Genomic DNA, 25,669 nt, shown 5'->3' with positions numbered 1-25,669 from the left:
TGGAGTGAACAGAATCCGTCAGCAGGGGGCGGCAAGCAGCAGTTTGCTAATTAGAAAGTCACGTGAGATCAATGCCAAAGCCAATAGGGATGGTATCCTGAGTGATGTCACAATGGGCCTGGCCTCTGCAGTGTGTGGGTGGAACAATGAGCTGAACAGAGCCCGGGTTCCCCCTCTCCTCTCAGTCTCTGGCTCATTCCATTCACATTCACTCAGAGAGATTCAGTCAGACATGTCTCTGTTAATACTGGCGACGCTGTGGGACAGTAAGTATACGATTAGGTTCATCATGACAGTTTAGCATATTGATTGCAAAGTGTTTGCACTAAACTTTAATATCGTTAACGATAAGATATATACATATTATGTGCAGCTTGGCAAATGAGAGTTTACACACTCAGGTCTCGATAGACACACGTTTCGCTTTATTCTCTTTAATCTTGTGCTCTTTTGTTCATCTACTTTCACAGGCGGATTATGTGCAGCGAATCAGTCTCCAGTGACATTAACTGTATTAGAAGGACGTTCAGCGCAGTTAATTTGCGAGTTTACAGATCAGGTTATAAGCACTATGCAATGGTATCGGCAGAAACAGGCACAGCCTCCAATTTGCATAATTTACAAAGTAGCAGGACTGAAGAAAGATGAAATCTTAGGACGATATCTGGCGACTGATGATGAGTCGACAAAGTCTGGTTACCTGAATATAAGCGCCCTGAATGTGGAGGGCGGAGAGGTTTATTACTATACAGGGAGGCACAGTGTCAGATAAAAGACAAAAACTCGTACAACAACCTCCGCGACTATTTTTTTCTCGGCTGAGTGTTTTTGATGCCTCTAACTGTGAAATGAGATCGTTACCGTGTTCTCAGTGAACAAAACTAACAGGTTTATATAAGACACATTTGAATTCTGTCTTTATCCTTGGCCACATGAACAGAAAGCCGGTATAGGACACGCTGAGAATTATCTCCATGATCCGAGTTATATCACCTCGGTAATTATTTCGGAGCTTACCTTGAATATTGATGTTCCAACAGAGGCGATCCAGGAGTAGTGAGTCTATTACTTGTTGCGGCAACAGAACACAGGCTGTGTCAAAGTTTGGGATGGATTCTAACACATGGAATAGACAATGTCCCTTTGAACATAGACTGACCATTATCAGAAACGGCCGTGGAGAGAACACGGTGTCTAATGTAGACTTAAGTAGAAAAAGAACCCTTGTTAATAAACGGAGATCAGAAACAGATTTCACTTCGGGCGACTGAGGGACGTTTTCCAGCGACAGTGTTACAAAAAGGTCCGTCTCAGCAGCTTTTTGCAGAGCTAACCGCTGTTCCACCGCAGCCCAATGATGCTTTAGCATCTGAACCTGGGGAACTGGCTGTCAGTGAATCTAAACAACCCGAACAGAGATCTAGTCAGTATCCTGATAAGAATACAGGATTCATTGTTAGGCACGGGGTAGGAATGGCCCCGGTCATCTGGTTATTGTCAGGGGGAAGAATTGGACTGTGAATTGTGTCAGAAAACATTCAACCAGAAGGTAAATAAACATTGAGGTAATTCTGAGCTCCCGGCTTGTTACCAGCAAAATACTCTAGCCAAATAGACACCATGTGTCGGCTGTGGTCAAGACCTAGAAACTGAGAGTGTAAATGGCGAAAGGATTTCATCTTGCTTTCGAAAGACATGACAAGATCACAAAACGGCAAAACGTGAGTGAAAGCGCCATAAATTGATTTGTGAAATTGATTTACGGTATAGCTGCAAGTTTTAAAAAAAACTAACTAATAACATTCCTCAGCTGCTGCTCACCTGTTATTGTTGGGTGTTGTGTTTTTGGATTGGATTGGATTTGTTTCTTGTCACGTGTACCGAGGTACAGTGAAAAGTATTTTTCTGCAAGCAGCTCAACAGATTATTGTGGTGGTATGTATTAGGGGTCATGTGGGACCTGTGAAGCCGAGATGCTATTGGCTGACAGATCCCGGGTCCTGGTTGGATCTGCCGACTTCTGGCTCCGCCCTGAAGGCGGAGTATAAGAACCCGAGCTTCTCCCCGCAGCTTCATTCTGTTGCTGAGCTGCTGGGGACAAGCATTGCTTAATAAAGCCTGGATCGACTCCATCACTTCTCGTCTCTCGTAAGTCATTGTGCGCTACAATTTATTAAGCGAGCTTAAAAGACTATGGAGCTCCGGATCGCCCCGGAATGCCTGCGGATCAGCCCCCACGCAGCGAACTTGGCAGCAGTATTCAAACACTGGCAAGCATGCTTTGAAGGCTACCTCCGAACGGCTCCCGGCTGGATCACAGAAGACCAGAAAATGCAGGTCCTGCATTCGAGGGTAAGCCTGGAAATTTACCCTCTCATAGAAGACGCAGAGGATTTCCCGACGGCGCTCGCATTGCTAAAGGGCATCTACGTTCGGCCCGTTAACCAGGTCTACGCGCGCCACCAACTCGCGACGAGACGGCAAAGTCCCGGAGAATCGCTAGAGGAATTCTACGCCACGCTGCTAATTTTGGGACGAGGCTGCAGCTGCCCGCCGGTGAACGTGATGGAACACGCGGACCTGCTAATTCGTGATGCTTTTGTGGCAGGTATGAACTCTCCCCAAATCCACCAAAGACTTTTGGAAAGAGAGTCGCTAGGACTCTCAGAGGCACGGGCCCTTGCAGCCTCCCTTGATGTGGCCTCGCAAAACGCCCGCGCCTATGGCCCCGACCGCGCGGCAGCCCCTTGGGCTCCGTGGACCCCCGTCGCGACAAACCCCCCCCCCTCGCAAGCTTGTGCGGTTAACATGCCAGACCATCCCGGGGGGGCCCGCTGCTATTTCTGTGGACAAGCGAAACACACCCGGCAGCGCTGCCCGGCCCACGTGGCTATTTGTAAAAGCTGCGGCAAAAAGGGCCATTATGCGGCAGTGTGCCGGTCCCAGGGGGTCGCCGCAATCCCCGGTGAAGAACGAGCCCAGCACATCCCAAACACCCCCCAACCCCCCCCCCCCCAGCGCCCCATGTGCGACCCGCGGGCACCGCCATTTTGGGTCCCGGGCACCACGAGGGGAGGATGGGCGCCGCCATCTTGTGACCCCCCAGCCACATGCGATCCATGGGGGCGACCATTTTGTCCGCCCCCGGCCGCGTGCGATTCATGGACACCACCATCTTGGTTGACATAAAAGGACCCCAGCATCAATGGTTCCACGGGGTCCGAAGAAGACGCCGCGACACTACAACCACGACTGGCTTCGGTGACACTGGATCAATCGCGGCCCCGGACGCTCCAGACGACGACAACAACGGTACTGGTCAACGGATACGAGACGCCATGCCTGATCGACTCCGGGAGCACTGAAAGTTTTATTCACCCAGACACGGTAAGACACTGTTTTCTGACCATCCATCCAAGCACGCAAAAGATTTCCCTAGCTGCAGGATCCCATTCCGTAGAGATCAAAGGGTTCTGCATCGCAAACCTAACGGTGCAAGGGAGGGAGTTTAAGAACTATAGGGTCTACATCCTTCCCCAACTCTGCGCGCCCACATTACTGGGATTAGATTTCCAGTGTAACCTGCAGAGCCTAACATTCCAATTCGGCGGCCCAATACCCCCACTCACTATCTGCGGCCTCGCAACTCTCAAGGTTGAACCTCCGTCTTTGTTTGCAAACCTCACCCCGGATTGCAACCCGTCGCCACTAGGAGCAGACGGTACAGCGCCCAGGACCGGATATTTATTCGGCCTGAAGTCCAGCGGTTGCTGAAGGAAGGCATAATCCAGGCCAGCAATAGTCCCTGGAGAGCCCAGGTGGGAGTAGTAAAGACCGGGGAGAAGCCAAGGATGGTCATAGACTATAGTCAGACCATCAACAGGTACACGCAGCTAGATGCGTACCCTCTCCTCCGCATATCCGACATGGTCAATCGGATTGCCCAGTATAAGGTCTTTTCCACCGTGGACCTCAAGTCCGCCTACCACCAGCTCCCCATCCACCCAGGTGACCGCAGGTACACCGCCTTCGAGGCAGGCGGGCGTCTATACCACTTCCTAAGGGTCCCATTTGGCGTCACGAACGGGGTCTCGGTCTTCCAACGGGAGATGGACCGAATGGTTCACCAGCACGGGTTGCAGGCCACGTTCCCATATCTCGACAACGTAACCATCTGCGGCCACGATCAGCAGGACCATGACGCCAACCTCAAAGTTCCTCCAGACCGCTAATGCCCTGAACCTCACATATAACGAGGAAAAATGCGTCTTTAGCACAAACTGGTTGGCCATCCTGGGATACGTAGTGCGCAATGGGATAATAGGCCCCGACCCCGAACGCATGCGCCCCCTCATGGAATTCCCCCTCCCCCCACTGCTCCAAAGCCCTGAAACGTTGCCTGGGTTTCTTTTCATATTACGCCCAGTGGGTCCCCCAGTACGCAGACAAAGCCCGCCCCCTAATACAGTCCACTACCTTCCCCCTGTCGACAGAGGTTCGCCAGGCCTTCAGCCGCATCAAAGCGGATATCGCAAAGGCCACGATGCGCGCCATCGACGAGTCCCTCCCCTTCCAGGTCGAGAGCGACGCATCCGACGTAGCTCTGGTGGCCACCCTTAACCAAGTGGGCAGACCCGTGGCCTTTTTCTCCCGGACCCTCCAAGCCTCAGAAATCCGCCACTCCTCAGTGGAAAAGGAAGCCCAAGCCATAGTGGAAGCTGTGCGACATTGGAGGCATTACCTGGCCGGCAGGAGATTCACTCTCCTCACCGACCAACGGTCGGTAGCCTTCATGTTCAATAATGCACAGCGGGGCAAAATTAAGAATGACAAGATCCTCAGGTGGAGGATTGAGCTCTCCACCTTCAACTATGAGATCTTGTATCATCCCGGAAAGCTGAACGAGCCGTCCGATGCCCTATCCCGCGGCACGTGCCAACGCACAAATAGACCGCCTCCAAGCCCTCCACGAGGACCTCTGCCACCCAGGGGTCACTCGATTCTACCATTTTGTAAAGTCCCGCAACCTCCCCTACTCTGTGGAGGAGGTCCGTACAGTCACCAGGAACTGCCACATCTACGCAGAGTGCAAACCGCACTTTTTCAGGCCGGATAGAGCGCACCTGATCAAGGCTTCCCGCCCCTTTGAACGCCTCAGTTTGGATTTCAAAGGGCCCCTCCCCTCCACCGACCGCAACGCATACTTCCTGAACGTGGTGGACGAGTACTCTCGTTTCCCCTTCGCTATCCCCTGCCCCGACATGACAGCGGCCACAGTCATTAAAGCCCTTGGCACCATATTCACACTGTTCGGTTGCCCCACGGATATCCATAGCGACAGGGGGTCCTCCTTCATGACTGAAGAGCTGCGCCAGTTCCTGATCAGCAAGGGCATAGCCTCGAGCAGGACGACCAGCTACAACCCCCGGGGGAACGGGCAAGTAGAGAGGGAGAACGGCACGGTCTGGAAAACCGTCCTACTGGCCCTACGGTCCAGGGATCTCCCAGTTTCCCAGTGGCAGGAGGTCCTCCCGGACGCTCTCCACTCCATCCGGTCGCTGCTGTGTACCACCACTAACCAAACGCCTCATGAGCGCCTCCTTGTCTTCCCCAGGAAGTCCTCCTCCAGAACGTCGCTGCCGACCTGGCTGGCGGCCCCAGGACCCATCTTGCTTGGAAACATGTGCGGGTGCACAAATCGGACCCGTTGGTCGAGAGAGGTTTACCTACTCCACGCGAACCCGCAGTACGCCTACGTGGCGTACCCCGACGGCCGACAGGACACGGTCTCCCTGCGGGACCTGGCGCCCGCCGGAAACACACACACACCCCCGACACCGATCATCCCCTCCCTGCCACCGGCGCACCCCACGACCGCCCCCTTCCCGGGGGGATCGGTCCTCCTCCCGTGCCCACCCAGGAGTAAAACAGGAATAAACAGCGAAACGCTCCCGGAGACGACGACCGCCCAAGCAAGCACCTGCACCACCACCGGGGCTGAGGCGATCGACGAGGAAGACCAGACCGCCCGCTCGACCCGGGGAATCCAGGTGACACCAAGAATGTTGTTGTAACAAAAATAAATGTTTTTTGCTCATATTGTAAATAGTTCTCAAAAAAGTTGTACATAGCCCAGTGTAGGGCTAAAGCTGTAGTAACACTGTCCGAAATTTGTTCCAGTGCCAGCCTTGTAAACCCCTACCACCATGCGAAGCACCACCCCGCCGGGTTCCTCTTTAACAAGGGGTGAATGTGGTGGTATGTATTAGGGGTCATGTGGGACCTGTGAAGCCGAGATGATATTGGCTGACAGATCCCGGGTCCTGGTTGGATCTGCCAACTTCTGGCTCCGCCCTGAAGGCGGAGTATAAGAACCCGAGCTTCTCCCCGCAGCTTCATTCTGTTGCTGAGCTGCTGGGGACAAGCATCGCTTAATAAAGCCTGGATCGACTTCATCACTTCTCGTCTCTCGTAAGTCATTGTGCGCTACAATCATTTTTTAAAAATATATATTTTATTAAAGTTTTTCGATCAAAAAGAATTTTCCATTTTTACAACTTTGTAACAAATGTACATTGACCGTTATTTAAACAATATATCAAACTAACAACAAGTGCAGAAAAAGAACAAGAAAAGAGAAATAATAATACTGAAAAAATAAATATAAACAAGTAGCATGGAAAGAAAGAAAAGAACAAAAAACCCAAACACCGAATACACCCCCCCCCCCCCCCCCCCCACCCTCCCTGGGTTGCTGCTGCTGTCTTTCCTGTTTTCCCTTATCACTCTGCGAGATAGTCAAGGAACGGTTGCCACCGCCTGGTGAACCCTTGAGCCGAACCTCTTAGTGCGTATTTTATTCGCTCCAATTTTATAAACCCTGCCATGTCGTTTATCCAGGCCTCCACGCCCGGGGGTTTGGCTTCTTTCCACATAAGTAGAATCCTTCGCCGGGCTACTAGGGACGCAAAGGCCAAAACATCGGCCTCTCTCGCCTCCTGCACTCCCGGCTCTTCTGCAACCCCAAATATAGCTAACCCCCAGCTCGGTTCGACCCGGACCCCCACCACCTTTGAGATCACTCTTGCCACACCCACCCAGAACCCATGCAATACCGGACATGACCAAAACATGTGGGTGTGGTTCGCTGGGCTTGCTGCGCACCTCCCGCACCTATCCTCCACTCCAAAAAATCTACTCAGCCTTGCTCCCGTCATATGTGCCCTGTGTAGAACCTTGAATTGGATCAGGCTAAGCCTGGCACACGAGAACGAGGAATTTACCCTACTTAGGGCATCTGCCCACAGCCCCTCCTCTATCTCTTCCCCCAGCTCCTCCTCCCATTTACCCTTCAGCTCCTCTAACATCGTCTCCCCCTCGTCTCTCATTTCCCTGTATATATCGGACACTTTACCTTCACCGACCCATGCCCCCAAAATCACTCTGTCCTGGATCCCTTGCGCCGGGAGCTACGGAAATCCCCTCACCTGTTGCCTCGCAAATGCCCTCACTTGCATATATCGGAAGGCATTCCCAGATGGCAACCTGTATTTTTCTACCAATGCTCCCAAACTCGCGAACGTCCCGTCCAAGAACAAGTCCCTCAACTTCCCAATTCCTGCTCGCTGCCAAGATTGGAATCCCTCATCTATCCTCCCCGGGACGAACCTGTGATTGTTCCTTATCGGGAACCACACCGAGGCACCCGTCACTCCCCTATGTCGTCTCCACTGCCCCCAAATCTTCACACAAAGCTCATAATACTCCTGTCCACTTTCTTGAAAAAGGCCTTTGTAATCAGTATGGGGAGGCAGTGAAACACGAAAAGAAACCTCGGGAGGACCACCATTTTAACCGCCTGTACTCTGCCCGCCAGTGACAGGGGCACCATGACCCACTTATTAAAGTCCTCCTCCATCTGCTCTACCAGTCGCGTCAAGTTAAGCTTATGCAAGGTTCCCCAGTTCCTGGCCACCTGGATCCCTAGATATCGAAAATCCCTTGCTGCTCTCCTCAGCGGCAGATCGTATATCCCCCTGCCCTGTTCCCCGGGGTGCATCACAAAAAGTTCACTCTTTCCCATATTCAATTTATATCCCGAGAACTCTCCAAACTCCCTGAGTGTCTGCATTATCTCTGGCATCCCCTCCACTGGGTCCGCCACATATAGCAGAAAGTCATCCGCATATAATGACACCCGATGGTCCTCTCCTCCTCTGAGCACCCCCCTCCACTTCTTAGAGCCCCTCAGCGCTATGGCCAATGGCTCGATTGCCAACGCGAACAGTAACGGGGACAGGGGGCACCCCTGTCTTGTAATCGGAAATAGTCGGATCGTTGCCTGTTTGTAACCACGCTTGCCACCGGGGCCCCGTACAGGAGCTGAACCCATCTGATGAACCCCTCTCCAAATCCAAATCTCTTCAGTACCTCCCACAGGTAGTTCCACTCCACTCTATCAAATGCCTTCTCTGCATCCATCGCCACCACTATCTCCACCTCCCCCTCCGGTGGGGGCATCAGCATCACCCCCAGTAACCTTCGCATATTGGTATTCAATTGCCTCCCTTTAACAAACCCTGTCTGGTCGTCATGTACCACCCCTGGGACACAGTCCTCTATCCTTGTCGCCATCACTTTGGCCAGTAACTTGGCATCTACATTTAGGAGGGAGATGGGCCTGTATGACCCGCACTGCAGCGGGTCTTTGTCTCATTTCAGGATCAACGATATCGTCGCCTCCGACATTGTCGGGGGTAGTGTCCCCCTTTCATTAGCCTCATTGAAGGTTCTCGTCAGGATTGGGGCCAGTAGGTCCACATATTTCCTGTAAAATTCCACCGGGAACCCATCTGGTCCCAGGGCCTTTCCTGCCTGCATGTTCCCAATTCCTTTAATCACCTCCTCCACATCAATCTGCGCTCCCAAACCTGCCACCTCCTGCTCCTCAACCCTCGGGAACTCCAGCTGTTTCAGGAAGTGTATCATTCCCTCTTTCCCCTCCGGGGGCTGGGACTTATACAGCCTCTCAGAAAATGACTTAAACACCCCGTTCACCCTCCCCGCTCTCTGCTCCATCCTTCCCTCCCCGTCCCTAACTCCTCCGATCTCTCTCGCCGCCCCCCTCTTCCTAAGTTGTTGGGCCAGCAATCGGCTCGCCTTTTCCCCATATTCGTATTGTATTCCCTGTGCCTTCCTCCACTGCGTCTCTGCCTTACCCGTGGTCAGCAGGCCAAACTCCGTCTGTAGTCTCCGTCTTTCCCTGTACAGCCCTTCATCCGGGGCCTCCGCATATTGCCTATCCACCCTCAGAATCTCCCCAATTAGTCTCTCCCTTTCTTTACCCTCTTGTTTCCCCCTGTGGGCTCTTATGGAAATCAACTCCCCCCTAACCACCGCCTTCAGCGCCTCCCATACTACTCCCACATGGACCGCTCCATCATCATTGACCTCTAGGTATCTTTCAATACAACCCCTCACCCTTCCACATAACTCCTCGTCCGCCAACAGTCCCATGTCTAATCTCCAAAGTGGGCGCTGCTCCTTCTCCTCTCCTAGATCCAGATCCACCCAATGTGGGGCATGATCTGAAATGGCTGTAGCGCACAAAGACTTACGAGAGACGAATAGAGATTAAGTCGATGAGGCTTTATTAAGCGTGACTTGTTCCCCGCAGTTCAGCAACAGACTGGAGCTGCGGGGAGAACTCCTGGTTCTCCAACCAGGACCCGGGATCTGTCAGCCAATGACATCACGGCTTCACAGTCCCACATGACCCCTAATGCATACTAGCACATTCACCCCTTGTTAAAAATGAACCCGGCGGGGTGGTGATTCACATGGTGGTAGGGGTTTACAAGGCTGGTCCTGGGAGGGAAAAAAATTTTTTTTGCATGTCGTTACCGTGCCCTACACTGGGCTATGTACAGGGTTTGTGAACTATTTATAATATTCGTAAGAAGAACAGAACATTCTCGTTATAGTACCACAACATTCTTGTGTTATACCGATGCCACGAGTCGAGCGGGCGGTCTGGTCTTCCTTGTCGATCGCCTCAGCCCCGGTGGTGGTGCAGGTGCTTGTTCCAGCGTTGTCGTCTCCGGGAGCTTTTTGGTGTCTGCTTCTGTTTCACTCCTGGTCGGACATGGGAGGAGGACCGATCCTCCCGGGAAGGGGGCGGTCGCGGGGTGCGCCAGTGGCAGGGAGGGGGTGATCGGTGTCGGGGGGGTGTGCGTGTTGCCGGCGGGCGCCAGGTCTCGCAGGGAGACCGTGTCCTGTCAGTACGTAGGCGTACTGCGGGTTTGCGTGGAGGAGGTGAACCCTCTCGACCAACGGGTCGACTTGTGCGCCTGCACATGTTTCCGGAGCAAGATGGGTCCTGGGGCCGCCAGCCAGGTCGGCAGCGACGTTCCGGAGGAGGACTTCCTGGGGAAGACAAGGAGGCGCTCATGAGGCGTTTGGTTAGTGGTGGTACACAGCAGCGACCGGACGGAGTGGAGAGCGTCCGGGAGGACCTCCTGCCACCGTGAAACTGGGAGATCCCTGGACCGTAGGGCCAGTAGGACGGTTTTCCAGACCGTGCCGTTCTCCCTCTCTACTTGCCCGTTGCCCCGGGGGTTGTAGCTGGTCGTCCTGCTCGAGGCTATACCCTTGCTGAGCAGGAACTGGCGCAGCTCGTCACTCATGAAGGAGGACCCCCTGTCGCTATGGATATATGCGGGGCAACCGAACAGTGTGAATATGGTGCTAAGGGCTTTAATAACTGTGGCCGCTGTCATGTCGGGGCAGGGGATGGCGAAAGGGAAACGAGAGTACTCGTCCACCACGTTCAGGAAGTATGTGTTGCGGTCGGTGGAGGGGAGGGGCCGTTTGAAATCCAGACTGAGGCGTTCAAAGGGGCGGGAAGCCTTGATCAGGTGCGCTCTATCCGGCCTGAAAAAGTGTGGTTTGCACTCTGCGCAGATGTGGCAGTTCCTGGTGACTGTACGGACCTCCTCCATGGAGTAAGGGAGGTTGCGGGACTTTATAAAATGGTAGAACCGAGTGACCCCCGGGTGGCAGAGGTCCTCGTGGAGGGTTTGGAGACGGTCTATTTGTGCGTTGGCACATGTGCCGCGGGATAGGGCATCGGACGGCTCGTTCAGCTTTCCGGGACGGTACAAGATCTCGTAGTTGAAGGTGGAGAGCTCGATCCTCCACCTTAAGATCTTGTCATTTTTAATTTTGCCCCGCTGTGCATTATCGAACATGAAAGCTACCGACCGTTGGTCAGTGAGGAGAGTGAATCTCCTGCCGGCCAGGTAATGCCTCCAATGTCGCACAGCTTCCACTATGGCTTGGGCTTCCTTTTCCACTGAGGAGTGGCGGATTTCTGAGGCGTGGAGGGTTCGGGAGAAAAAGGCCACGGGTCTGCCCGCTTGGTAAGGGTGGCCACCAGAGCTACATCGGAGGCGTCGCTCTCGACCTGGAAGGGGAGGGGCTCGTCGTTGGCGCGCATCGTGGCCTTTGCGATATCCGCTTTGATGCGGCTGAAGGCCTGGCGAGCCTCTGTCGACAAGGGGAAGGCAGTGGTCTGTATTAGGGGGCGGGCCTTGTCTGTGTACTGGGGGACCCACTGGGCGTAATATGAAAAGAACCCCAGGCAGCGTTTCAGGGCTTTGGAGCAGTGGGGGAGGGGGAATTCCATGAGGGGGCGCATGCGTTCGGGGTCGGGGCCTATTATCCCATTGCGCACTACATACCTCAAGATGGTTAGCCGGTTTGTGCTAAACATGCACTTGTCCTCGTTGTATGTGAGGTTCAAGGCTTTAGCGGTCTGGAGGAATTTTTGGAGGTTGGCGTCGTGGTCCTGCCGATCGTGGCCGCAGATGGTTACGTTGTCGAGATACGGGAACGTGGCCTGCAACCCGTGTTGATCAACCATTCGGTCCATCTCCCGTTGGAAGACCGAGACCCCGTTTGTGACGCCAAATGGGACCCTTAGGAAGTGGTATAGTCGCCCGTCTGCCTCGAAGGCTGTGTACTTGCGGTCACTTGGGCGGATGGGGAGCTGGTGGTAGGCGGACTTGTGGTCCACGGTGGAGAAGACCTTATATTGGGCAATCCGATTGACCATGTCGGACATGCGGGGGAGAGGGTACGCATCTAGCTGTGTGTCCCTGTTGATGGTCTGGCTATAGTCTATGACCATCCTTTGCTTCTCCCCTGTCTTTACTACTACCACCTGTGCTCTCCAGGGACTATTGCTGGCCTGGATTATGCCTTCCTTCAGCAACCGCTGGACCTCGGACCGAATAAATGTCCGGTCCTGGGCGCTGTACCGTCTGCTCCTAGTGGCGACGGGTTTGCAATCCGGGGTGAGGTTTGCAAACAAGGATGGGGGTTCAACTTTGAGGGTTGCGAGGCCGCAGATAGTGAGTGGGGGTATTGGGCCGCCGAATTGGAATGTTAGGCTCTGCAGGTTGCACTGGAAGTCTAATCCCAGTAATGTGGGCGCGCAGAGTTGGGGAAGGACGTAGAGCCTGTAGTTTTTAAACTCCCTCCCTTGCACCGTTAGGGTCACTATGCAGAACCCTTTGATCTGTACGGAGTGGGATCCTGCAGCTAGGGAAATCTTTTCCATACTTGGGCGGATGGTCAAGAAACAGCGTCTTACCGTGTCGGGGTGGATGAAACTTTCTGTGCTCCCGGAGTCGATTAGGCATGGTGTCTCGTGTCCGTTGATCAGCACCGTTGTTGTCGTCGTCTGGAGCGTCCGGGGCCGTGCTTGGTCCAGCGTCACCGAGGCCAGATGTGGTCGCAGTGTCTCAGCGTCTTCTTCGAACCCCGTGGAGCCGTCGATGCTGGGGTCCTTTGTTGTCGTCCAAGATGGCGGCGGGGGTGGACAAGATGGCCGCCCCCATGCATCGCACATGGCTGGGGGTCCCAAGATGGCGGCGGAGGTGGACAAAATGGCCACCCCCATGCATCGCACATGGTTGGGGGGTCACATGATGGCGGCGCCCCTCCTCCCCTCGTGGTGGCCGGGACCCAAATGGCGGGTCGCACATGGGGCGCTGGGGGGGGGGGGGGGGGTTGGGGAGCGTTTGGGATGTGCTGGACTCTTTCTTCTCCGGGGACAGCGGCGACCCCCCGGGACCGGCACACAGCCGCGAAATGGCCCTTTTTGCCGCAGCTCTTGCAAGTTGCTGCGCGGGCCGGGCAGCGCTGCCGGGGGTGTTTCGCCTGCCCGCAGAAATAGCAGCGGGCCCCCCCGGGATGACCTGGTGTCTGAACCGCGCAAGCCTGTGAGGGGGGGGGGGGTTGTCGCGACGAGGGTCCACGGAGCCCAAGGGGCTGCCGCGCGGTCGGGGCAGTACGCGCGGGCGTTTTGCGCAGCCACATTTAGGGAAACTGCAAGGGCCCGTGCCTCTGAGAGTCCTAGCGACTCTTTTTCTAACAGTCTTTGGCGGATTTGGTGAGAGTTCATACCTGCCACAAACGCATCGCGAATTAACATGTCCGTGTGTTCAGCCGTGTTTACGGGCGGGCAGCTGCAGGCCCGTCCCAAAATTAGCAGCGCGGCGTAGAATTCGTCTAGTGATTCTCCGGGACTTTGCCGTCTCGTTGCGAGTTGGTAGCGTGCGTAGATCTGGTTCACTGGGCGAACGTAGACGCTCTTTAGTGCTGCGAACGCCGTCTGGAAATCCTCTGCGTCTTCTATGAGAGGGTAAATTTCCGGGCTTACCCTCGAATGCAGGACCTGCAGTTTCTGGTCTTCTGTGATCCGGCCGGGGGCCGTTCGGAGGTAGCCTTCGAAACAAGCTTGCCAGTGTTTAAAAACTGCTGCTGAGTTCACTGCGTGGGGGCTGATCCGCAGGCATTCTGGGGCGATCCTGAGCTCCATAGTCCTTTAATCACGCTTAATAAATTGTAGCGCGCAAAGACTTACGAGAGACGAATAGAGATGAAGTCGATGAGGCTTTATTAAGCGTGACTTGTTCCCCACAGTTCAGCAACAGACTGGAGCTGCGGGGAGAACTCCTGGTTCTTATACTCCGCCTTCAGGGCGGAGCTAGAGATCAACAGCCAACCAGGACCCGGGATCTGTCAGCCAATGACATCACGGCTTCACAGTCCCACATGACCCCTAATGCATACTACCACAATGGCTATAGCCGAATATTCCGTTCCTACCACTTTCGGGATCAGCGCCCTTCCTCGGACAAAAAAGTCTAGCCGGGAGTATACTTTATGGACGTGGGAGAAGAAGGAAAACTCTTTACTCCTCGGTCTAGCAAATCTCCAGGGATCTACTCCTCCCATCTGCTCCATAAACCCCTTAAGCACCTTGGCCGCTGCCGGCCTCCTCCCGGCCCTTGATCTGGACCGGTCCAGCCCTGGGTCCAGCACCGTGTTGAAGTTCCCCCCCCCCCATTACCAAATTTCCCATCTCTAGGTCCGGGATGCACCCCAACATACACTTCATAAAACCCGCGTCATCCCAGTTCGGGGCATATACGTTCACCAGCACCACCGCCTCACCTTGCAATCTGCCACTCTCCATCACGTACCTGCCCCCATTGACCACCACTATGGTCTTAGCCTCAAACGATACCCATTTCCCCACCAGTATTGCCACCCCTCTATTTTTTGTATCTAACCCTGAGTGGAATACCTGTCCCACCCATCCTTTCCTTAATATGACCTGATCCGCCAATTTCAGGTGCGTCTCCTGAAGCATAACCACATCCGCCTTCAGCCTCTTTAGGTGTGCAAATACCCTTGCCCTCTTAATCGGCCCATTCAGCCCTCTCACGTTCCACGTGATCAACCGGGTTGGGGGGCCCTTTACCCCCACTCTCCCCATCGTCGACTAGCCATCCCCTTTTTTAAACCAGCTCCTCACCCGGGTCCCACACACCCGTCTGTCCCCCAGACGGCGCCCTCCCGTCCCGACCATCCCATCCCGTATCAGCTCCCCCTTACCCTCAGCAGCAGCAAACCGGTTAATCTCCCCCCCCCCCCGCTAAATTCCCTTCTAGCTTGATTGCTCCCCCCATATTGCTTCCTGGAGTCAGCAAACTCTGGCTGACCTCGGCTTCCCCCGTTTACCCTTGGCCTCCCTGCGTGTGAGGCCCCCTTCCTTCCTGCGCCCACTTTTCCCGCCGCAATTTCCATAGCGCGGGAAAAAAAAAACGCGCTTCCCTCTCGGCCCCGCCCCTAGTGGCGCAGCTCCCTCTCCCCCTCCCTGTCCCCTTCCCCACCGGCGCCCCCATGTCTTCGTGTGCCCCCCCTCAGGGGGGGGGGGGGAGGGGGGCAGAAAAATTCTCCCATCTAACATTTTTACAGATAAACCCTCCTCTCCCCCTTTTCATTTTTTTGCCACCACCTTGCTACTTCTTTCCAAACATCAATTCCTCAAATCTAGTCCAACTTGTCTTCTTGAATAAATGTCCACGCCTCCTCTGCCGTCTCGAAGTAGTGGTGTTTACCCTGGTGTGTAACCCACAGTCTTGCCGGCTGCAGCATTCCAAATTTTACTTTCTTCCTGTAGAGCACCGCCTTGGCCCGATTGAAACTCGCCCTCCTTCTCGCCACCTCCGCACTCCAATCTTGATACACGCGGATCACCGCGTTCTCACACCTGCTACTCCGTGTCTTCTTAGCCCATCTCAGGACCATCTCCCTGTCCTTGTAGCGGTGGAACCTCACCACTATTGCTCGCGGTATTTCCCCTGCCTTTGGTCTTCTCACGAGGACCTGGTATGCTCCCTCCACTTCCAGGGGGCCCGTAGGGGCCTCAGCTCCCATTAAAGTATGGAGCATCGTACTCACATACGCCCCAACATCAGTTCCCTCTGTCCCTTCGGGAAGACCCAAAATCCTTAGATTCTTCCTCCTCGAGCTATTTTCCAGGGCTTCCAGCCTTTCTATGCACCTCTTATGTAGTGCCTCGTGCATCTCTGTCTTCACCACCAAGCCCTGTATCTGGTCTTTGTTCTCGGCTGTCTTTGCCTTCACTCCACAGAGCTCCATCGCCTGGGTCTTTTGCGTCTCCTTCAATCCCTCAATCGCCAGCAACATCGGCGCCAGCACCTCCTTCTTGAGCTCCTCCACACATCATCGGAGGAACTCCTGCTGTTCCGGGCCCCATACCATCTGGGCTCCCTCAGCCGCCATCTTGCTACTCCCTTCTCTTCTCTGCCGCTACTCCAGGGGATCCTCCGCAATCTGGCCACTACTATCGCTTCTTTCCATCCACACCCAGGGGGACTCCTTCCTCTGTCGCCTCACACTGGGTTTGGCCGTAAAAAATTTCCGTTGGGGCTCCCGATAAGAGCCCAAAAGTCCGTTGAAATGGGAGGTGCCGAAACGTGCGGCTTAGCTGGTCATCGCCGCAACCGGAAGTTAGCTCAACAGATCATTAAGTTCATGAGAAGAAAAGGGAATAAAAGAAAATACATAATAGGGCAACACAACATATACAATGTAACTACAAAAGCACTGGCATCGGATGAAGCATACAGGGGTGTAGTGTTAATGAGGTCAGTCCATAAGAGGGTCATTTAGGAGTCTGGTGACAGTGGGGAAGAAGCTGTTTTTGAGTCTGTTCGTGCGTGTTCTCAGACTTCTGTATCTCCTGCCCGATGGAAGAAGTTGGAAGAGTGAGTAAGCCGGGTGGGAGGGATCTTTGATTATGCTGCACACTTTCCCCAGGCAGCGGAAGGTGTAGATGGAGTCAATGGATGGGAGGCAGGTTTGTGTGATGGACTGGGCGGTGTTCACGACTCTCTGAAGTTTCTTGCGGTCCTGGGCCGAGCAGTTGCCATACCAGGCTGTGATGCAGCCAGATAGGATGCTTTCTATGGTGCATCTGTAAAAGTTGGTAAGGGTCAATGTGGACATGCCGAATTTCCTTAGTTTCCTGAGGAAGTATAGGTGCTGTTGTGCTTTCTTGGTGGTAGCGTCGACGTGGGTGGACCAGGACAGATTTTTGGAGATGTGCACCCCTAGGAATTTGAAACTGCTCACCATCTCCGCCTCGGCCCCGTTGATGCTGACAGGGGTGTGTACAGTACATTGCTTCCTGAAGTCAATTACCAGCTCTTTAGTTTTGCTGGCTTTGAGGAAGAGATTGTTCTCATATCTTAATAATGATCCTCACAGGCTCAGTTATAGTTCATGTTTTCAGCGCGAGCGCGCCCTCTGCTGACAATAACTGGAACTGGTTTTTGTACGGGCTCCACTATATCTCTGCAGCAGTGTGGGCTCCATGGCACAGAAATGCACTGCGGTGTCGGAGAGAAGCGCCGCGGCGATATTTAAAGGAACCATTTTGTTTTCTTTGTTCAAAACAGCCGAGAACCTGGTTGGCAAATCTTGAGACGTAGCTCCTGAGCTATATATCTTGAATAAATATTTCGGAGCTTCCCCGGGAGACTGGATGTACCAGAACAGAGTTGGAGCACCAGTTGTCGAGTAGCTGCAGTCCAGTGTTATGGACTGTCCTTCCAGAACCCTTAATTCAGAGGAATCCTGGGACACTTCATCTTTGCCATTGGTTCCTGCAACAAATTACAGAATCTATTAAATACCTGGGAGTGAATGCTGGGAACAGACAGTGACCATTTGAACATAGACTCACAGGGCATCAAGACCAACAGTATTAGTAAAGAACATCGAGAGAACATGGTTGCTGCTTTAGGATTTCACAGAAGTCACAGAATTCTAAAAACATGATAACTCTTATAGTCTGACATGAAAAAGGGTAGTGGGTGCCTGGAACTCGCTACCGGAGGAGGTGGTGGAAACAGGGACGATAGTGACATTTAAGGGGCATCTTGACAAATACATGAATAGGATGGGAATAGAGAGATACGGACCCAGGAAGTGTAGAAGATTGTAGTTTAGTCGGGCAGCATGGTCGGCACGGGCTTGGAGGGCCGAAGGGCCTGTTCCTGTGCTGTACATTTCTTTGTTCTTTGTTCTCACTCACTTTCCCTCACCCACCCTGAGTCATTCACCCTCAGTGACACACCCTCACCCATTCACCCTCACTCAGTCATTCAACCTTTCTCTCCCACTCATCCATACTCTTGTATCCTCAGTCATCCAATTCAATGACCTGCACTCACTCTCCTCCCCTCACTCCGTTACTCACTCATTCTCTCATGCACCGTCCCTAAATCAGCGTCGGAATGTCTGCAATGAGAGAGAAAGAGAGAACTGGAGCAAGGCATGAGCACGACTGGCGCCCGAATGTATTGTGTGGCCCGGGATTGGGGAGAGCTGGAGGATAGTTCAGAGAGCCGGGAGAAAGCGCCGAAGCCGGGCGAAAACGCCAGAGCCGGGAGAAAGCGCCGGAGCCGGGAGTAACTTCCAGGGCCAGGGAAAGAACAAGGATGCGGGGAACAGGGCAGAAATGGGGAGGGGAATGTGGGGGAAAGGGCAGAGGTGCTGGGGAGAGCACAGGGAGCCGCAGCAAAGGGCAGAGAGCTGGTAGAAAGCATAGGAAAGGGACAGAGAGCCGGGGGTAGTACACAGAGCCAGTTGAAGGCGCAGAGAGCTGAGAGAATTGCAGCTATCCGGAATAAAGTCCATGGAGTGGGCGATCAGCGATAAGAATCAGGGCAAAGCCAAAATACTGGCGAGAAGTTCAAACAACCCATGGAAAGTGCCAGGAAACGGGAAACATTCAAAGAGCTGGAGAAAGAGACGAGCAGTGGACAAAGCACACGAGATGTGAAAGAAAGCGAAGGGGGCAGGCGAACGGTGCCGAGATCCAGCGGGAACCGCAGAGAGATGGGGAACAGGGAGCGCGGGGCGGGTGCGGGGGGGTTGCAGACAGCCCGGTCTCAGTGACAGGCGGAATGTGGAGTTAACACCACAATCAGCACAGCCAGGATCTTATTGAATGGGGGAGGAGACTCGACAGCAGAATGGCCGCCTCCCGCTGTTAATGTGCAAGATCCTAAAATTAGAGATTGTTGCAACTACTCAAATTTAGAGTTTTGTTGTAATTACATAAGTGTGCATTCCGAAGTGGGGTGTTTTGGGGATTGGGGTAGTGAGGTGGAGAGAGGAGGAGGCATCAGTCAGTTTGAATAAAGGCAAATTCCAAAACTGCAATGATATAAATGAAGAGACAATTTATTTATCACAAAATATTGTTGACTGTGAAATACACAGCTCAGTTAGCTGGATTGTGACGTACACAGCTCAGTTCGCTGGATTGTGACGTACACAGCTCAGTTCGCTGGATTGTGACGTGCACCGCTCAGTTAGCTGGATTGTGACGTGCACCGCTCAGTTAGCTGGATTGTGACGCACACTGCTCAGTTAGCTGGATTGTGACGCACACTGCTCAGTTAGCTGGATTGTGACGTACACAGCTCAGCTAGCTGGATTGTGACGCACACTGCTCAGCTAGCTGGATTGTGACCTACACAGCTCAGTTAGCTGGATTGTGACGTACACAGCTCAGTTCGCTGGATTGTGACATCGACAGCTCAGATAGCTGGATTGTGACGCACACAGCTCAGTTAGCTGGATTGTGACGTACACAGCTCAGTTAGCTGGATTGTGACGAACACGGCTCAGTTAGCTGGATTGTGACGTACACAGCTCAGTTCGCTGGATTGTGACGTGCACAGCTCAGTTCGCTGGATTGTGACGTGCACAGCTCAGTTAGCTGGATTGTGACGCACACTGCTCAGTTAGCTGGATTGTGACGTGCACCGCTCAGTTAGCTGGATTGTGACGCACACAGCTCAGTTAGCTGGATTGTGACGCACACAGCTCAGTTCGCTGGATTGTGACGTGCACAGCTCAGTTCGCTGGATTGTGACGTGCACAGCTCAGTTAGCTGGATTGTGACGCACACTGCTCAGTTAGCTGGATTGTGACGTACACAGCTCAGTTAGCTGGATTGTGACGTGTACAGCTCAGTTCGCTGGATTGTGACGTGCACAGCTCAGTTCGCTGGATTGTGACGCACACAGTTCCAGTTCACTGGATTGTGACGTATTAAACTCAGTTAGTTGGATTGTGACGTGCACAGCTCACTTAGCTGGATGTCACGTACACAGCTCAGTTTGCTGGATTGTCACGTGCACAGCTCAGTGAGCAGGATTGGGACGTACACAGCTCAGTTAGCTGGATTGTGACGTACACAGTTCCAGTTCACTGGATTGTGACGTATTAAACTCAGTTAGTTGGATTGTGACGTGCACAGCTCACTTAGCTGGATGTCACGTACACAGCTCAGTTAGCTGGATTGTGACGTACACAGCTCAGTTAGCTGGATGTCACGTACACAGCTCAGTTTGCTGGATTGTCACGTGCACAGCTCAGTGAGCAGGATTGGGACGTACACAGCTCAGTTAGCTGGATTGTGACGTACACAGCTCAGTTAGCTGTATTGTGACGTACACAGCTCAGTTAGCTGGGTGGCTGGTTTGTGATGAAGAGCGATCCCAACAGCGTGGGTTCAATTGCTGGACCAGCTGAGGTTATTCATAAAGACCCCCATTCTCAACCTTGCCCCTCGCCTGAGGTGTGGTGACCCTCAGGTTAAATCACCACCAGTCAGCTCTCAAAAAGAGGGAGACTCAGGAACTATGGGACATTTCCACATGGTGGCTGAAAAAATGGGGAAAACCCCACTGCTCCTCTCTTTGCAAATTACACCATTCAGATGGTATCCAAATGTTCTTTTCTGCCAGGAGATGTGAGTTTATAATGAGGGGGCAAACAGGTGATGATTCTCAAATGATAGATGAAATAAACGCTGAAATGTGGATGTTGCATTTAATAGGAAAATGTTAGAATAAACTCATAGTTCTAGTCGAATTTTGAAAGGTTTGGTTACTGAATAAATACAATCCCACAGTCTAACTTGTTGAATGGGCCATCCTCTCCCAGCAACACCGTCTCCGCCCACTCTCTACAGCCTGGTCTCCTCCTGTCAGCAACACAACAGTGATGGCTCCGTGACCGACGGCTGTTTGGCGATGGACTACTCCCCAGAAATCACCAGCCTTACCTGGAAGAAAGATGGGCAGCTGATCACCACTGGAGTTAAGAAATACCCGTCAGTGAGAAACAAGAAGGGAACCTACACCCTGAGCAGTCAGTTAACCATCACCGAGTCAGAGGGGAGATGCAGCGAAATCAGCTGTGAGGTTCGACACAGCGGCTCAGACAAGAGCATTGGAATGAAATGTAAGTGTTGTGGAACATGTGAGAAATAGAAAATATGTGATTCCTTGATTTACAACTTTGGTTATTTATGATACATTTATGGTGCACTGCATAGTTCTGATTCCTGGCGAAAAATATTGACTGCAGATAAAGAGTTAAACTAATAAGTCATTTTATTTGTTACAAGATCTTCTGTAAGAAATGTTAACTTGTGTTTTTGAAGCTGGTGGAAATTACATCCCTCCAAATGTTCTCCTCACCGTGAGTTCCAATGAAGAAATCTCAAGACAGAAATTTGCAACCATCGTCTGTTCAATCTACAATTTCTGTCCAAACTCAATTAACGTGAAGTGGCTGAAGAATGGACAACCCATGGGTTGAGGATTTGTCACCTCTCCCGCCTGTGAAGTGAACGGGAACTTCTCGGCGAGCAGTCGGCTGACAGTCTCCGCTCGGGAATGGTTCAGCAAAGCGGTCTATACCTGCCAGGTCACTCATCAAGAGGTCACCCAAAGTCAAACCATCACCGCGTCTGGTAAGAGACACAAACAGAGGAAACAATAAATCATCCTGCACTCTGATGTTAATCCAAATCAGGAATTTACTGGAGTTAGTACAAAGCAGAGAATAACTTCTAATTTACTGCCATGTGGTTTGTGTTTCATTCTGATGTAAGAGCTGCATGAGGATTGCTCGCCATTCAGGATTTTATCAGAACAGCAAAGAATGTTTCCCTCTACTTTGAAATCATTTAGTGAGTGAGGTGGCCTTGATATCAGCTTTATTCCGAAACAACTGATTATATTTGAGAAGCAATGGGTGTCTTGAAACCTTTATTGATACAGCTCCGGGGGAAAGTGTTGAAAGGTTCATCCAACCTATTTATAAATTAGCGTTCATGACTGTATTCCAGAGATCAGGAATTATGTATCGCATTGGGAATGCTGCAATACTGATTCTTTAAAATGATACCGGGGCTAAACGACTTTCACAATAGTAGTTAGCACTGAGGCCTCACAATGCCTGGGACCGGGCTCAATATTGACCTTGTGTGACTGTGTGAAGTTTACACCTTCACCCTGTCTCTGCACGGGTTTCCTCCAGATGCTCCGGTTTCCTCCCACAGAGGAAATATGAGCAGGTTAGGTGAATTGCTGATGCTAAATTGTCGCTGAATGTCCAAAGATTAGGTGGGGTTGTGAGGTGACAGGGATAGGGTGGGGGAATTATTTTATGTAGAGTGCTCTTTCGGAGGGTCGGTGCAGTCTCGATGGGCCGAATGGTCCTCTTCTGCATGTGAGTGACTCTATGATTCTATAATAGTTTTCACAGAACACGCTGGTTTTCTATTGTATATCGAATATTAAAGGCGGTCTTCAGAGGTTGGTATTTCGAAGTTGATTTATTCCCATTGAGTGATTGAAGGCTGAATACTGTTGTCCTGATTCTGAAGATGAAACTTGGGTTAATTTTCATGTTTTCATTCACAGATCCTTCCCTTTGCGCTGATGCCTCAGTAACAACACTGCCACCACCAATAGAACAGGTCTTATTGGAGGCGACTGTAACCTTAACCTGCGTCATTTCGAATGCTCCTTATGGAGTCAACGTGTCCTGGAGTGAAGCGAAGAAGCCGCTGAAATCAGAGATTGCCGACCAGCCTGGGGCAGATACTGAGAGCGTGGTCAGCAAATTAAACATCTCGACACAAGCCTGGCTGAGTGGGGCTGTGTTTGACTGTGTGGCGAGCCATCAGGACCTGCCAACTCCTTTAAGAATTTCAATCCACAAAAAAATAGGTGAGCGGTGAGATTGAAGCAATAAGTGAGGCATTGTGCCTATTTCTAGTGTCAGTGCAGCGGTCAGTATTTAGCATTCAGTGTATTTATGGTCCATTCTGATTGGTAATTCCACTAACTAAATACTCTGGGCGTTTAGAGTTTAAGGGGGAAATTGATATGCAGATGAATGAACAATTAATTAAAAACAGTGATATTGGGTTTAGATGGAGCGAGACCATAGACCACAAGACTTAGGAACAGACGTTGGCCATTGGGCCCATCAACACCGGTCCAGCCTGCAGTGAGGTCATCACTGATCTGATGTGATAATCTTCAACTCCTCTTTCCTGCCTTATCCCCATATCCCTTGCCGGCTTTACTGATTTAAAATATGTCTCTCTCAACCTTGAACATACTGAGCAACCCAGAATCTACAGCCACCGGGTTAAATAATTCCACAGCTTCACTACTCTCGGAGAGAGGAAGTTTCACCTCATCTCGGTCTGAAATGAACCCTCACTTTGTGATCCTGCATGCTGCTCCCAGACGCTCCCACTGGGGAAAACAACCCCTCAGCGTCTATCCTAAGAAGCTCCCTGAGAATCTTTCATGTCTCAATTAGGCCTCCTTTATTCCTCTAAACTCCAATAAGTACAGCCCTACCTACTTACCCTCTCCCCATAAGAAAATCCCTCCATACTCGCGATTAACCTCGTGATCCTTCTCTACACTGCCTTCAAAACCAATCTGTCTTCCGTAGATAAGGGCAACAAAACGATTCAAAGAATATCAGGTGCAGTCTAACTAATGCCTTGTATAGTTTTCGCTAGACTTCCCCATGTTTATATTCTATCCCCTTTGAAATAAATGTCAACATTCAATTTGTCTCCATATTACCTGCAGAACTTGCTTTGTGTGGTTTCTGCACGAGGACCCCCCAATTCCCCCGTTACTTCAGCTTTCTCCAGTTTTTCTTCATCTAAATAATATTCCGTTATGTTCTTCCTCCGACCGAAGTGTCTAACCTCACATCTTCGAACATTATGTTCCATCTGCCAAGTTTTTACTCAGTAAGTTACGCTGTCTCTGTCCCTCTGTGGATATTCTGTCATCCTCACCACTTGCCTTTCTATTTTTGTATCTGCAGCCATGGCAATAGTACATTCACTTATTAAACACAGTTTTGAAATTCATGTATATCACATCTACTGGTCCCCCTCTCTCTCGCCTTCTCGTTATCACCTCAAAGAATTGCAATAAATTTGTCAGGCATGATTTACCCTTCACGAAGCCGGGCAGACCCAGCTTGATTACACTCTGTATGCTTAAATGCTCAGCTATTCAGGTCACTGGCCGATAGTTACCTGTTTTTGACTCCCTCCCTTTTCAATAAGGGTGTTACATTGGCAGTTTCCCAATCCTCTTGGGGTAAGGTGGGAGGAGCCTGGAGTGGAGTTTATACACCAGCACAGAGCAGTTGGGCCGAATGGCCTGTTTCCCTGCTGTACGCTTTCTGAAACTGTCATATCCAACATCCGTAAATTCTCAGGGTAAAGGATTGTGTCCACCTCAGCTCCGAGCTGGGAAACCGGACAGATCCCAAACTGGGAAATGGAAACGTTTAAAATCCAACACAAAACACATTTCTTTCACATCTAACCCGCGGTTCCAATGTCTCCCGAATTCCCCATTTTATTAACATTTATTGTACATTTTCTGCAGATCCCAATCCGCGGGAACCGTCCGTCTCTGTCCTCCTGCCCTCGGCTAAAGACGTCTCCGCTCAGAGATTCTTCTCCCTCAGCTGCTTAGTGAGAGGTTTCTCCCCCCGAGAGATCTTCGTCAAGTGGACCGTCAATGACAAGCCGGTGAATCCCGGGAACTACAAGAACACCGAGGTGATGGCGGAGAACGGCAATAGCTCCTTCTTCATGTACAGCCTGTTATCCATTGCAGCGGAGGAGTGGGCCAGCGGCGCTTCTTACTCCTGTGTGGTGGGACATGAAGCCATCCCCTTGAAGATCATCAACAGAACGGTTGATAAATCCAGCGCTAAACCCAGTTTTGTGAACATTTCCCTCGCTCTGATGGACACCGTTAATTCATGTCAATGAGAATCTATGGGTTACATGTCTAACTGAAATAAAAATAATAAAAACTTTTTCCTCCAATTGTGATTTAAATGTACAGCCGCTTAATTAATGGAGCTTCCACTTTGCTGATATCAGATCTGTTCAATGAGACCCGGATTTCTACAGGTCTCAGCCCCAAGTCTGATACAACCAGAGCTCCCAGCTCAGATGCACCCTGGGTTAGAGACAGAATGAAACTCATTCATTACAGGATTAATTTACTTTCCTCCGGCTGAGGAGAAATCGGACAATTCCCCATTTCAGACAAACAAACACATCACATTTAGATCTCGGTGTTCCTGCTTCGCTCATTGTCCATCCCTTTAAAATTAATGTCAGCTTTAAGTTGCTGTATCACACCCACTGGGAACTGAATTGAGGGTCACACAGAAACATGGACCAACAATCCCCAGTCAAAGAGAGGGGAAAGTGAAATTGTTAATCCACTGTCCCCCACTTCACCAGCAAAGAGAGGGCAGGGGCATTAGTTAATCCACTGTACCCCCACTTCCCAACAAAGAGAGGGGGAGAGGCATTAGTTAATCCACTGTACCCCCACTTCCCAACAAAGAG

General features: G+C 51.8%; 1 gene segment (V, D, J or C); it reads left to right on the top strand.

Moving 5' to 3' along the window:
• Nucleotides 1–232: 232 nt before the first annotated feature.
• Nucleotides 233–25,121, top strand: LOC140417782 (Ig heavy chain C region-like). The segment is given in 5 exon segments: nucleotides 233–266; nucleotides 471–695; nucleotides 21,566–21,718; nucleotides 22,674–22,982; nucleotides 24,687–25,121. Coding segments are annotated over 5 exon segments (1,113 nt in total).
• The last annotated feature ends 548 nt before the right edge of the window (nucleotides 25,122–25,669 follow it).

Source organism: Scyliorhinus torazame, chromosome 5 (genome assembly GCF_047496885.1).
Source record: "Scyliorhinus torazame isolate Kashiwa2021f chromosome 5, sScyTor2.1, whole genome shotgun sequence".
NCBI lineage: Eukaryota > Metazoa > Chordata > Chondrichthyes > Carcharhiniformes > Scyliorhinidae > Scyliorhinus > Scyliorhinus torazame.
This window is presented reverse-complemented; position numbering and strand designations above follow the sequence as displayed.